Here is a 15,598-nt window from a genome sequence, read left to right on the forward strand (position 1 = left end):
CGTGCAGTTATGAGGCAAATAATGCAAATATAAGGATTACAGTATGTGCCTGGAAGGTCTTTTGTTCCATATAATTGTAAAAGAAGGCACGGGTTGTGGCTTTAAGGTGTGTTAGAGTGATTTACGACTGCTTTGACTCATTTAGGAATGTAGTTTAAGTTATTGAGGTTGTTAAACATATTTGGGTGGATGCACTGTAAGATTTATACTGAGGCGCTGTAATATGCATGTAATATGTTTTAACACCTAGAACTCAGAAACAAGGCACACATTTTTTTATGGATACACAGCCAGAGGTATTGATCCAGAGACATACTACAAATGGAACAGTGCATGAGTAGTAACACTACTTGAATCTTTGAGTTTTTGACTGACTTGTTATATTGTCTCTTCACTTCATGCTCACTTTTCTGTTTAACTCTTTTTTTCTGCTCCCTGTTAATATTTCCTCACAGCCATGCAGGCAGTTAAAGAAAAGCAAACTTCCTCTTGGAGCTCATCTGAATAATTTGATCCCACTTCAAGCCCTGCCTTGTTTTACAAGACGTGGATAAGCATGTGTCATGCTGCACCATATTTACTGTTTAGTAGCTCAGCCTCAGCTGTTGTGTACACAAACTTGTACGTGTGTGCATGCAGATGCACAGAGCCAGGCTTATCGTGTTATTGTGTTCTAGGATGTGGGAGCCTGAGATTGTTTGGACTAAAGTCTTGAGATTTCTTGACTTTGACTGATACACAGATTCTTATAGAGGTTGCATTTTCTGCACACCTCCTCTTATCTTTTGTTCTGTGTTTGCTCCAAGGTCAAAGTTACCACCGCTGTGACATTTTGTTCCTTTGTTGCTGGTCTTTTTTTTTTTACAGAGACCTGAATGCCTGCTTCTTAAAGGAGCAATATTTTGCTTTTTTTTAAAAATAGAATTATGTATTTTAAAACATTTCCCTGTGGTCTACATAAACTGTAAATGCTATGCTTGGGTCTGAATTCTTCATTAATTCAACTCCACAGTCCATCTTCAACCCTATTTCTGACTAATGACACAAGAAAAGTTGTTTTGAGCGAGCACTGGCCCTTTAAATGCACATGAGCCACTTCACGCCCCGCCCCCTCCGGGTTGTTGGCTGTGCTGCTCTGTCCTGTTCAACCAACAACTGAACATTTTAGGTAATCGGCTTGAAGTTTGGACATACTTTCACTATGGACTACAACCGCTGCTGCTGACAAACAATTATGGTGTACTCGGAGAAATGTTCAGCAGAAGTCTTGACCTTATATGTGCAAATGTTGTGATGGAACTAGTAGAGCTGCACAATATATCGTTTGAGTATCGTCATCGCAATGTACGTGTGCGCAATAGTCACATCGCAGGTCCTGCAATGTAGGAGGTAAATGAACTCGATGTGTTCTCATCTAAGTTCAACCTGGGTACCTGACAGACACTGCGTGCAGCGATCCACCAATCACAATCGTTCTTAATCAGTTTGCTGAAGCAGACCACGCCCCTGCACGTGGAGTGAGTCGCTGGTAACAACATTGAAAAATGAACAACAAACAAGAGAAAATCACCGAAAACGAAGACTTGGTGCCAAAAAGAAAAGCAACGTCAGTTATCTGGAATTATTTCAGCTTCAAGAAGGATGATACTGAAACACATGTTCTGTGCTGACAGTGCCTTACACCTGTTGCCACGAGAGGAAACACAACTAATTTGTTTGACCATTTACGTTGGCACCACACAGCTATTATATCCTCCTGAGTAGTTTTTGATATCGCAACATATATTGCAGGGTTAAAAAAAATCGCAATGTCAATTTTTTCCAATATCATGCAGCCCTAGCAACTAGTTATGAAACGTAACAAATTAAGAGGGAATTGAAACGGGTTGTAGAAATCCTCTTGACTTTTGCCAGAATGAATATAAAGATAGCTTTGCAGCACCTTGAGGGTTCAAATTCAAACTTTATGAACTATTAGGGTACAAATACACAAATAAGTATACCAAAGACTAATAAAATTGGGTTTAGCAAAACATGACCCCTTTAAAGGAGGAATAACACAACATTTACAGTACAAAGTCTGTGCAATATAGTTTGAAATTATTTGTTTTTGATCCATGAACCCCATAGAAAACGCCTAAAACAGCTTCAGGTTCTCAGTTATCTGGGATTGAGATAATAAACTACATGCGAGCGCTGTGGTCCAAATGAGATTGCATTGAGAGAAATTGCACCCACACGTTACCTCCAATTGATCTCTTCATATCCTTCTTAATAGAGGTCAAGGGTCACACTACTAGCGCGCTGTGGATGGGCTTTGTTCTGTTTTGTGGCATTTCTCTTTTTTAATTTGGCCTGTTCCCACACACCATACAATAACCAACATACCAACCCTGCCCTTACAATTGCTGGCCTTAAATGCTCAATGTTTAATGTAGAGAGTCATCTAATGGTGAATTTGTAAGCTGCAGACAACTGAATGCCCCTTGCCTCATCCATCCACTAAAAACTCAGGAGGCTCTCATTAGGGCCCATGTTTAGCTGGTGTGCTCTGGTGGCTATAAGGGGATATAATAACTCTGGTCCAAATACAAACAGAGCAGGTGATGGTAATGCACCTTAAAGCTGTATGCCAGCCTCTATAAAGTGGCTCATTCTAGGGCAACACAATGATTGCTACTTTAGGTGGTTATAAATGAAGGAAACCATGATTTTGGATCATAATTTTTACACATTATACTTTTCTGCAATTAGATCCCCTTAAATCACTCTACATTTTACACACTGAACCTTTAAAACTAAAAGATACTGTCTTCACACAAGTTACAAGTGTCACATCCTAAACATCTGGAAACTCTGTTGGTATGTGTCAAAAAGTCAGATTGAACCGAAGGGTATTTTAGTCAGTGTGGAGCTGAAGTTTGGAACTTATGCTGTGACTATACTGGATAAGTCTGTGGCCTAGTTTACCCTCAAACTATCAAACTGTCCAGTGCCATCTTCACTCCTTTTTGTATTCTTTTTATTCAAAAGCTTTTATGCACCCTCTTACTTTTTTCTCCTCTCCTTTCCTCTTCTACCACTCTCTCTCTCTCTCTTCCCCCGGCCTCTCTCTGCCTCTCTCGCCCCTTTACTCTCCCTCAGTGTCCAGAAGAAAGGGGTGGTGCATTCCACCAGCCTGGAGACCATTCCCCTCTTTCAGCCAGTGGGCCACAGAGTGACAGAAGAATTAGAATAAGAATAGCTGTCCATTCACCCCAGTGCCCCAGTGACAAGCCAGAGGGAGCAAGGGGTGGGGGGACTGGAGGGAGGAGAGGAATGAAGGGGGTCCCACAGACACCATGCGTTCCCATTGGCTTGCGGCGTTCCCTCTGTTTTTACATCGCTGCCGTCAGTTGCGCTTTCAAGTTTGTTTTACACATTCTGGCACACATATACACCACACATGTGCATGCACGCGTAAAGGTACACATTGGGGTCCAGGCCTGCACACGTGCACGCTGGAATACGGGATTCGACACACACATGCACATTGTCAAACCAAATTGGCCTTCAGAGACTCAGAGTGAGCACGCAGGGCAGAGGAGAGTGAGCTGACCTGTAGCTGTGTGAGTATCAAGATGGATTACTGCTGATTTTGCACTGGTTTTGCATTTTAACTACTTTCTGATGCACTTGTTCTTGTTCATTCTTCATTAGGGAATTCATGTTTTGTGCAAAATGTCCCTCTTTTTTCCAGCTGGAGATTTTCCTGTATTTCTAAGTCGTCTGATTAGTGCTGGGGTCAGGATTTAAGATTAAAACATCACCTTGTACTGTCACCAACACTGTAGGTTTGCTGTGTCTAAACTGTGAACTCTCTGAACCATGTAGCTGTTAAACTGTGACAATAGTGTAGCGGTTTAACGGTGCAGCAGGAAGCATTTCAGTTATTTAGAGAATGACTCACAGATCAGCATTCTACTATCAAAAAGAATAATCATGATCTCATTTGTGCTTCTTTACTTAGCTTTTAGATGTCAGAATGTGACAGGGTGCTTAGACTTAGGTACTGTTGTTTTAGCCATTTGCGTCACCTGAGGAGTTTTCAGACAGCGTCATGCAGAGTGTACAATCAGTGGCCTCCTTTGTAACTCTAATAGGCCAGTTTGCCTCATTGTGTTACAACAAATAGAATGACATAATGCAGGAATAATTAAAGCATTTGTTTATTTTGTCGTTTAAAAAGTATTATGTTGTGTTGAGCAGCAGTGTTGTTGTTTGCTAGCTCATGCCACAGCTAGAAGTACTACAAGTGGATGAAGACTACAAGCAGTTTTATATGGTATTGAAGTCTACAGAAAGATTGTTATGGGTAATTATGGTTGTGATTATTAAATGATGTATTTGTAAGCCTCATTAAAATGCCTGTTGAGCTACTGTGGGGTCTCTCCACAGTGTGTCGGCCTTTGACAGTGTGAGCACGGTGCCACGTGGACCCCTTATTGCCAAGCTGAGTGTGAAAAATGCTTTCCAGCAGAGAACCGCCTGAACCCACTCCAGTACAAACCTGGATTACAGAATGGGGTTAAGCTTTTTGAGTAATTCTTTAAATATTGAAAGCTTTCGAGTTCTGATTTTGTCAGACAAAGGACTTCGTATCTGATTCATCCTTTTCGTTTCCATTACTCTGCCTTCTTTTAACCACATCTGTTTGTCTCAGAAGTCAGGCTGATTTAGTGCAGGAGCTGAATGATGTGCAGTATTGTTTCTTAATGTATGTGCTCAGACTCACTTCCAGAGAGCTGTCCTAATCAATACACAATCCCATGTTTGAGGAGCCTGAATACACAAGGGACCTTTTCTCTTCTGTGTCCCAGCACAATCAAGACCCTCCTCCCTCAAAAGAAGCCCTTGAACTATGACCCAACACCAGAAAGTGTAGAGTAGTAGTAACTGTGTCTAATAATACCTGCTTTCTGTTGCATTTTAACACTTTTAGTTGCATTTTTAGCCATAATACAATTAACCCATAAAGACCCAGTGCTACTTTGATGTCACTTTGAATATATTTTCTCTCCATTTTACCTTTCTTAAGTGATTTATTATAGTATTATCCTCTGCGTTATGCATTTTTTCAATGAAAATTTTCTGGATTAATATTTGTTGTACATTTCAAAATACCTTGGGGGCTTTTACTGTCTGCTTTGACTATAAAGTAATGGCAAAAAATAAAAACAAGTAAAAGCACAACGTCAGATGCAAACAAAAACATGTTGCATAAATGGTATTGTACAAAAATCACTCGCACAATCAATATGAATGACCGTGACATCTACTTTTATTGTGACTTCAGATGTAAATGTTTTGCAAATAAAACTAAACTAAAATGTTTTATGTCCTTCACAGCCCGCTGCCTATGCATCTAGGCTTATTGACGCCGACCATGACTGTGTGCCTAAGACTTCTTGTGCTGGGTAAGTGCTTTTTTTCTGTATTTCTATTTTAATACAAAACTAAATCAAGACAAGTAGGAAAGCTGCACTGAATATACTGGAATATAATGTGGTAGATTATTCCAGTACTAAGGCACTCTGATCATAGTGAATGAATGTTTTTGTTGTCTCTGATTTACGAAATACACAACTGACAGAAAAACTTCACAGACACATACTCCCACCACTCCAATAAGATGGAGTCTCACTGTACATTGTCATTAGGTGTAATCCATTATTGTTTCAGGCATGTTAAACACAGGACTGCACCAAAACCACAAATGTTTGTACAGGATTGTGTTTAGTTTAGGGAACAGTATTCATCAGGAAGCAAAGGGTTTTAGTGAAGATACTTGTTTTATCTCCTTTTTAACAACTGAGTCCCCCTTTAAGACCATAGTAGGTTTTATAAAAATTACATTTATAAAAAAAAAAAGTAAAACAACTGCTACTATTATATAGAAATATTAATCAAACCCACAAGGCTGAAAAATTATACATGCAGAATTCTTGCATTGTTATTTTACAAAGATCAACAGCTTTTTCCCATTTAGAAAATTATCCTTTCTCTATTGTGGAAAAGTTAATTTATATTTTATTTGACTTTATGGTTTTCTGCTGTGACCTTGCAGTTTGTATCAGTCAATAGAATCCCCTCTGAGACAGACTTGTAAGTGTAAGTGTTCTTCATCCTCTCTTCATGCCCTATTTGTTTACAAATGAAGTGAATATACTCTACTAAGAATAAGACACCTATTTTTACGTACACATAAACTGCAACATATTTAATTTGTATGGTGCTTTACTCCTATTTCACTTTCTGACAGCTTGCTAAAGTAGTATTAATGGTGTTTACCAGCTATGAACCACAGCAGCAATAGAGTCTTACACATCATTACTTTTCTAACAATTATATTAAATGTAATGTAATATCAGAATGCATTTGTAGTGTGATGTAATGATAAGACATAATCAGTTCGATCACATGAAAAAGCATATGGCTGGACACTGTCAGACCCTTCAGTAAGTCTTTTTGTATGTATAGGACTGCTGTGGTGCTTCTGTAGATACAGTGAAAATTAGTTTCAAGCAGCACAAAGAATCAACTGAGAAACAAACTTCAGCACCCATGCCCCGAATAGCTCAGTTGAACTCATGATTTTAAAGCCTCTGTGGTCGTGCAAACTCAGGTTTAGTAGGTCAGTCAGGCGGGATCTGAAAACTTGTGAAGGTTCGGCTGAAAAACTCCGCCAGAATCTAGGGTATTCATGGAATGCATAGTAAATGATGGGCTCCTGACAGCAGAGCTGGATCTGAGGCAAAATTGGCTCTTGCAGGGATAATTGGTGACTGAGGGGTGTTTTTTTTTGAAAGGGGCCACACACATATAGAGTGTGCAGCTACTTTGAAAGTGTCTCGCGTAATTTGTAGGATGTATCACCTGTCCCTGTGTTTACTGTTTATCCTCAGGAGTCTCTTATCAAACAAAAGCTACAATAGAAACTTAAGTGTATTATACCTCAGCCTTTACAGCTTCGTCTATACACAGTATGTAGGTCAGTTGTGGGTTAATTATTATCTGGGAGATTCTTTATTAAACTTGATCTGTGTGTTGGTGTGGAAGCTGCCAACTTCAGTAAAGGTTTGCTTGAGTTCAACTAATCCTCCACTAGATATGAATGAATAGATGGATGAATGAACATCTAAAGTGACAGAACAATAAATTACTTTCTCCTTGACAATATAACCTACTGGTAACTGGTCTGTGCCCAGCCTAATTTGCATTTTCATTATCACTGTGACATGTACATGCCTGATAAACACATTGAAACTGTCTTCACCTTGATGAATAAGAAATGTCTTTTAATTTTATAGGAATTCAAATTCAGCACATGAACATTTCATTTATCAGGTGTAACTTCAGTTGGTCATCCCCTCTGTCCCCTCGGAGTAATTGATGATTCTGTGGTGGTGACTGCAATCTCAGATTGTTTGATGCTCATTTTCTCATATTGTGAAAGCCCAGTATGTAACATTTCCACAGTTGTACTGTTTATCTGAAAAACTAGGCTTATGTTATTTTGTTTTTTGTCGACTTGTGTACCTGCATTGCATCAGATGTTTCCACTGATGTTCAATATTTAATGATATTCAGCGAAATATATCTTTTTTTCAATGTAATTTAAAACCATCAAGCTAATATATACAGTAATGCAATGGTAGTTAGCATTTAGCATTATGTAAGTAAACATTATTTGCAGGTTTTTAATCAGAATGAAATGATATAACATGTCACTGGGCATATGAATACATCTTTAATAGATTACCTCATATCGGAATTAGTGATGAAATCAACCCTTCCCATGATAACACGCTACTTCATGATAGAATAGAATAGAATAGAATAGAATAGAATAGAATAGAATGTCTTTATTGTCATTGTAACAAGCAAAACGAAATTTTTTTGTTCTGATTGAGAGACCTCTACTGGCAGGAATTATGTATTGTGCATATAAGATTCATCACCAATGAACTGTTTTCACATATTAGCTTGATCCTTTCTACTACGTGTTATTAAGACTGATAACTGCATGTGATAGATCTCAGCTTGAACTGGTTTCATTCCTACCTGTCATTTTCAGCACAGCTGTTCAACAGGATTTGGGAAGCATTTCTATCATTAATTCAGCCCGGATTAAGGATGATGAAGTAATGTCAACAACTTCAAACATATGTTTAAGTAGTAAATGAAAACATAACATTTTTTTTTTCCTAGTTTATACATGTCAAAGTAGAGGTATGAATGAGGTGTATGTTTACACCCCATGTCCACCACATTGACACCTGGAATGCTTTTCCTAATGAATAACATTTTCCTGTCTGTCCAACATTCCTGCCATAGTGACACGCAGGAGCGGAATAGGACGCCTCAAGGCGTGTTCACCTATAATTCTTCCCATTTGTCTTTTTGCCTTATGAATGTACAGTACTCTTAGTCTTTGGTACATGTAACACACAGGCAAACCAGATGGTATCAAGCAACTTCAACAACTCAAAAATAACTGTAAAACCTGTCTTGTTTTCTTTTGGACTTGCAGTAGACTTGTTTGTGTTTGCGCCCAGACATTAGAGAGGAGACAGGAAACGGGACAGGGTAGATGATGCTATAGCTCATGGTTTCCACACCCATCTAGAGCTGGGCAGTATCTTCAAAAATGCTTTCATGAGAAACTGTAAATATTGGTCATTTTCATGATGAATGGCAAATTATAATTTTTTTTTCCAAATGCTGTTTTTTTTTTGTCCTGAGTGAATGTAAAGAAACCTGAAAGTTATTTTGATTTTAAATGGCAAATGAACAAAATGAAAAAGTTGGAACAGACAAAATCGATGTGACAAGACCTAAGTGATGTAACCAAACAAAAATGACTTATCAAGTAAGACCTGAACAGTACAAAGGTAAGAAATTCATATGATTCAGGTCTTATTTTGTTCTAATAATATAATACACTGCTTATCTAAAAAAAAAAGGCTCCACGTAGATGTAACTTAGTACATGGTTCCTATTCTTCCATTGGATAATTATTACAGTTAAATGTCACATCCTGATTTATTTTGGAGAGCTTCCTGTTGGGTTCCAGCTGCTCCACCTCTACTAGCTTGACGGAGGGGCCTATATAAGCAACATGTTTTAGCTCCAACACATGCTTTAACCATAACTGATGCTGTGAGTGGCTTCTCATTTCTTAAACAACCACCAGTTTGATAGAGAGAATTGGCCGATGACATCGGGCTCAAATTGTGAAAGAGTGGATCAAGAAGTGTGAGACATCATTTTCACACATGCACTGGCCATCACAGAGTCCAGACCTGAACCCCATGGAGAATCAGAGGGATTTGATGGAGAAGATTTTACACACTGGTCCAACTCTACCATTGTCAGTATGAGATCTTGGCCTAAACTTAAGTCTGGACTGAATTAACTGTTACTTTTATTGTGACATAAATGTTGCCACAGCAGGTGTCACGTTATTGGAACTAAATGGGGTCTGGACATTGTGTCTGGAAATTTTTTTTTGGCCAGGCTGTATATATGTGTGTATATTATGATAAACACTAAACATAGCTATCACTATATAAAATGTATATCACAATAACAGTAATCATTATTTTATCGCTCTGCCCTGTGGCCAAACACTTATAAACAAATAAAGACCTCAACAGATCTACCACTTAGCATCTGTATCATTATTATTATTATTATTTTATTTTAAAGATAAGGCAAGGCAGATTTATTTATATAGCACATTTCATGTACAAGACAAGAAAATAAAATGTTAAATCTCTAAAATGCTACATACTAAAATGGTCATACACTTGACAAATTTCACATTTACAATTTTTAATAAGTTTCTGTCGGTTTTCTACACCAGCAAAGGCACTTTTTGTTTTATGTGTTTCCAAATGAAAGTGCTAATCTGAAGTATGCAATTTTTAGTAGACTTGCACTGATTACAATTTTTTGGGCCGCTCCTGATTTCCGATTTGCAGTGTGCTTGGATGGCTGATACCAATTTTGGCTGATTCCCATCTCATTTTTTCCAAACACAAACACAAGATATTGCAATGTAACTTTCCCATTAGAACATTTATTTTAAAAATAGAAGAAAAGTGAGCAGAAAGGTGCCAGGTTTTCTGTATGAAAGCAGATGCATTGATTGAAATGCCTCGTTTTTAGTGAGTCCTGTGTCGTACCAGCAGCTGAAAATTATCATATTTGAAGGATTATCATAATATATGTAATTTTTTAAATTATTGATCATACATTGTACAGAGGGTAAAATTATTGTACTTAAATGCGATAATTATCATAGGTCATAGGCAGCATGGCAGGAATTTGACCTGCGCCTGGTGCGTAGAACCGTCGTCAGCTCCTGAATCCCCAGCTTTGCATGCAGTGTAGCGGAGAAGACATCATCATGAGGTTTAACACCACAGATCCAGCGGATCATGGATCTGTCATTTCGATGAAGCTGCTGCAGGCGCCCAAGTTTCACTTCCATGCAGTGAAGACTGTTAATCTATTTGACTGCAAATAAAATTAAATACATTACACTCAAAAATAATAACATTAACTTCACTCCAGTGTGCAATAATTCATTTTCAGTATCAGCAATAGAACTCTAAATATTATAATGCATTTCCTCTGCTGTCCAGTCCTGTGTCTCTTGAATTATTGTCTGTTTAGCTTTTTTTTTTTATGTTGTTTTCATCTTCAATAAGAGCTCTGATTACACTAATTTTCTTTATTTTGATTTAATAGTGTGAAAACCAAAACATGCTTGCTATGTCTTATTTCAACTAGTTTTGACTTGTTGCATCTTTACATTGTTTTTACCTTGTAATTGTGTCTTTTAGATTACTTGACTTTTAGATTTGTATTTTTGTCTCGTTACAGTTGTCGCATGTTATAGCACTAATGAGTAGTCTTTTCAGTCTGCTCTTGCCTGATCCATTTATGTTGAATTTGATACTGGGAATATGGACAGTGATGTAAAATAAATACTATCAGTAAATTTCCCTCAAACGTAAATGTAAATGTTGAAAATGTATATGACATATGATATGATATTAGATATGATGTGAGTCCAGATTTGTGTTTTAACATGCAAGGAATAAAAGGAATAATAAATACTCAAGTCAAGTACAAATATCTGAAAATTTTATGTCAGCACACCCACCTCTGTAGTTAGTGTGAAAATGTGTAAACATCCTGTGTCTATTTCATGTGCTGTGTATTGTTATTTTAGTCAGAATGACAAAATACAAAGTCCTACAAATAAACCGTAATTGCACCACACTCAGGTGTACGCAGCTTACAAATGACTGTAGGAACAAAAGCAAGTTGAGTCAGAAACAATATGTAAATAATGACATCAGTATGTTTGTTCATGTACCACTACACTAATATATCGCACACGTGCACATACATATTCTGAGGTTCTCCGTGCTAGTCTGGGCAGGTGGAAACCAAGTAAAGGATATGTTTCCAGCAGCCCACACAGAGGGGGAGAGAAACACGTCTCAGATGTCAAAAGCGTGTTTTTTTAAATGAGGTTTTTTCACATGTCAGTAAGTATGTGCATGGTGTCTTTCCCTTCTAATTTTCTAAAAAAAAAAAGCTTCTATTCTATTCCAGCACAGCTTGACGTAAATTAGAAAGCCATTGGACAGCAGTAATTCTGTGAATGGGTTACATGAATGACAACCATTTAAAATGCACTTCGGTCAAAAGGCAGCTTTTCATCTGTTTCAGTCTGTAATAAAGATGTGCAATAATCTGTTTGCTTAATGTAACCCCTGATAATTTTCACTTTAGATGAGTCTATGTGCTATTTGCTATGATCCAAAGCTATTATTTTGATCATGGTAGTAAAACATCTAAAATACAGTATTTTGCAGGGCCTTGTCTTGGGCAGGTTATTTGACCAGTGAGTGAACACATTGCGTAATCTCATACCTGTAATGTGAGGTCAGGTGAAACCTGGGCACAACTCTCAGTCAGTTTCTGTCAGTGTGTAATCTGTGCCTGTTTGAGCAGGAGGTGGGACTGTGCCTTATTTTCTCTTAATTTCTGTAGTTTCTCCTATAAACCTTAAGTTTTATAAATTGTTGTGTTTGCTTTGATAAAAGGAGCCGTCCATCTGTACATTGCTTTCTTGGCTCGTAGTGTTGCAAGTCTTCCTTGAGTTTTATGTTTGGCCAGGGTGTGTGTGATCTTTATCTACAGACCATAGCTTTTCCCCATGAGCAGCGCTGCTTGTGTGCACCTGCCTGTTGAATATATGTAGATGTGTTTACGTTTGGCTTTCTTATTCACACACTGAACACAATTCCAATCTGATTATGAAGTGACCAGTAATGTTTGCGGAATAACCAACATTGTCAGTTAATGCATCACAAGAAGTTAGAAAATTAGCCTTTTTACTTGAATAGCAGCCAAGATATTTATACATATACAAACGCTGTGGGTGGGTGTGAGTTTTGTCAGCAACACAGCTTAGTAACAATGATAGTGAAATCATCAATGTGCCCTTCAGCTAGACAGTTAGATGCTAAATATTCCCCTCTCCCATCATAACATATACCTTGTGGGTTTCCATTATTGAAGGATGTTTGTTATATGCAGACTACGGGATTCTTATGATTCCAACCCACATCACCCATATCTCTCCCATCATGCCTAAACACGCTGCTATTCAGTTGTTTTCTGTTTTCGACAGGATGAAAGACCTGTAGATATATCTGCACATCTGTCATCCCCTATCACTCATTATACTGTCGATTCATCAGACCACAGAGAAGAAGGCAGTCATATTTTCCACATGAAATCTGGTGCTTGTTGGGCTGCAAAAACACAAGCACAACCTCTGTTGTATGCTGATATTTAGGATTTAGTGCACAGAACAGATAGAGAACAGTACTGTAGAACAGATTATAGAACAATGTATTGTGGTAAAAATAAGTGAAACGCAGGGACTGTTGTTCATTAGTTGGAATGTATCCAACAATCACTGGGACCAGACTCACTACATGGTCTGGTGGTCACTCATAGAAAATCAGCAGCTGAACATGATCTGAGCTTTTTAAGTCTGAATTCATGACTTTACAATAACATCAAAACACTTTATACAAATCTGAGCAGGTTAAAGTGAAAAAAACCTTGGATCTTTTACCCCTAAACACTCTTAGTGTGAACAGGCTCTAAAGAATCACTATAAACAGATTTAAAGACAGCTGCTAGCCTAGCCACAGTAATGCTAATGTCCCATGATGCAGCATAGTGCAGCCTTGACACTAGACATGCCTCCATCTCTACATACATAAGTGTAATCGGTGGATTTTTAAACGAGTATTCGATACATTCTTCCTGATAAGAATGTAAGCAGCCTCAAATCACAGTATCGTCCACAATCATCGCAATATGACTTTTTCACCTAATCACATGGTACAGAAGTACACAGGTATGAAATTGTTAATATAGTTGTGTGTGTTTTATCGAACTTTTTTGGTCATTTCAATATTTTAAACTGCAAGAGTATGCAACAATTCTTTTTTCCTATAGTCATCATTTATGTGAAAATGTATATTTGCATATATTAAGTCCAAAGGTAAATTTTTGTACTTGCACCTTCCCTTTCCCTCACTCTCCCTGCATCGTACAACTCTTTTGTCTAAGTTCGTTAAGCGGTATATCCGTATTTAATGTGTGGTCTTGCTCATGGTTCCATATAAAAAGGTGGCAGCAGTACAACTTAAATGGTCGTTGCCAACTGCCATTAAACTAAAGAAGATGATTGTATTGCATTATAGGATATTGTACATCATACAAATAGCTCAGGTGATGTACTCTAAAATTTTGGCCAGTGTATTATGTTAACAATGTAGCCTTGTCACACTACAAATATTCAGGTTTGTTACATGCTATGTATTTACTGAAACTGTCATCACTATGTCAGCATGGAAGTCATGTTGACCACAGTCTGGATCGAACACATAAATAGTTTCCTTTTCCAGCAATATAGCTCCAGAGGTATATTCTCACTAACAATCTTCTCATTTATGTTTGTCAATTATAGATGCTAGAGAAGGAAGTGAAGGACTTTTTCAAATGTGAAATTAGGCTCACTCATTTTCATGTACTTTTCACATTTTATAAACTTTATTAAATATAATGTCGGACAGTAAATATGATAATCATAATTCTTTTTACCCTGTATTTCTTACAGCCCTCGTTGCCTTTGGACAGGATGTCCCGTCAGGCCCACACGGCTGCACAGAGGGGAGCTGTTACCCTGCAACAGGAAACCTTCTGATTGGACGGGCTGTTAACTTAACAGCTTCCTCCACCTGTGGCCTTGACGGGCCAGAGCACTACTGCATCGTCAGCCATCTTCAGGTCAGGTCATACAGCATATCACAACTTGTGTAATTGACTGTGATGCTGACTGTTGTGACTGCATTGTTTTTTCTTCATATCGGTCACATTATATTTCTTTTCAGGTGGAATTTTTAGTCACTGCTGTCACAAAATGCATAACCCCTTTGCTTGTCTCTTTTTCGCCATTTCAAATCTTCGCTTGTTTCCCACCTCCCTGTTCTATTTATGAAAACTCTATCCTTCTACTAACAATGCATGGCATCATGTGGACAGTGAACAGAAAAATAGGATGGTTTGTTTACTTCTTCTTTGATACATTCATCCATCTTCGCCTTTCAATCTCCATTCTTTATCTGCATTTGTGTCGCCTGTCTGTGTGTTTGTCTGGTTTTCATGAACAAACCCCCCCACCCTCTGCTGTTGCCCGGCCTATCAATATCAGGCCCCAGGTGTAGACACACAAGATAAACACACCTTTGTTTCTGTCGGACACACTCCTTTTCCTCTGTCTGTCCTACTTTAGTGACTTTACAGCTTTTATGTGGTTAATTCAACTCTTCACCTTGAAACAAACATCCTCTGTTGCTTTTACCATTCTTCTAATTACTATAATTATGCCCTTCCTCTTTTCACATCATCATTTTCAGGTTGGTGATGTGCTATACTACTTTTTAGGTGACCCTGTCATGTCACAGACTTTTGTTCCATAATCTTTTCCTGTGCCTTTTTCACTCTTCATTATTAGCACCTGCCATGTTATCAAGACATCTGATTTTGTGAACTGTGCACCTTAGTGCGAACTACAAGGGGTGAAGCAGTTTCTTTACATTAACTACTGACAAATAATAGCATTTTATCATCTTAAGATGATCACACAGCAAAAGATTTCCTGAAATCATAATGAGAAAAAAATTTTATATACGCATATGATGCTTTCAAATTCTGCATGTGAACTTATACATATTACTCATATTAATTGGTATCATTTTGATGCTGTTACCATATTGAACAGTATCGAGTTAATACTAATAATTCCATATAAAATTCAATTATTGGTGTTGTAATTTATTCACATAAAATGAATGAATGAATGATTTATTTATTTTTAAAATGGGACATTTCGTATTAATGAACATTTACATGTAAATACGAGAGAGTATAGCCATATGGCTAATTTCCATCT

The 15,598-nt window shown here is 37.7% G+C and overlaps 1 protein-coding gene across 2 annotated transcripts in view; it reads left to right on the top strand.

Annotated features, from left to right (window-relative positions):
* Nucleotides 1-15,598, top strand: part of lamb2l (laminin, beta 2-like) — a 70,681-nt gene that overhangs the window by 5,536 nt on the left and 49,547 nt on the right. For both annotated transcript variants that reach the window (XM_030139167.1, XM_030139168.1), the window contains exons 2-3: nt 5,389-5,456; nt 14,264-14,433. In XM_030139167.1, coding sequence (XP_029995027.1) covers nt 5,399-5,456; nt 14,264-14,433 — 228 coding nt within the window. In that variant the 5' untranslated portion in view covers nt 5,389-5,398. The remainder of the gene's footprint in view (nt 1-5,388; nt 5,457-14,263; nt 14,434-15,598) is intronic.

This window comes from Sphaeramia orbicularis, chromosome 7 (assembly GCF_902148855.1).
Source record: "Sphaeramia orbicularis chromosome 7, fSphaOr1.1, whole genome shotgun sequence".
Lineage (NCBI taxonomy): Eukaryota > Metazoa > Chordata > Actinopteri > Kurtiformes > Apogonidae > Sphaeramia > Sphaeramia orbicularis.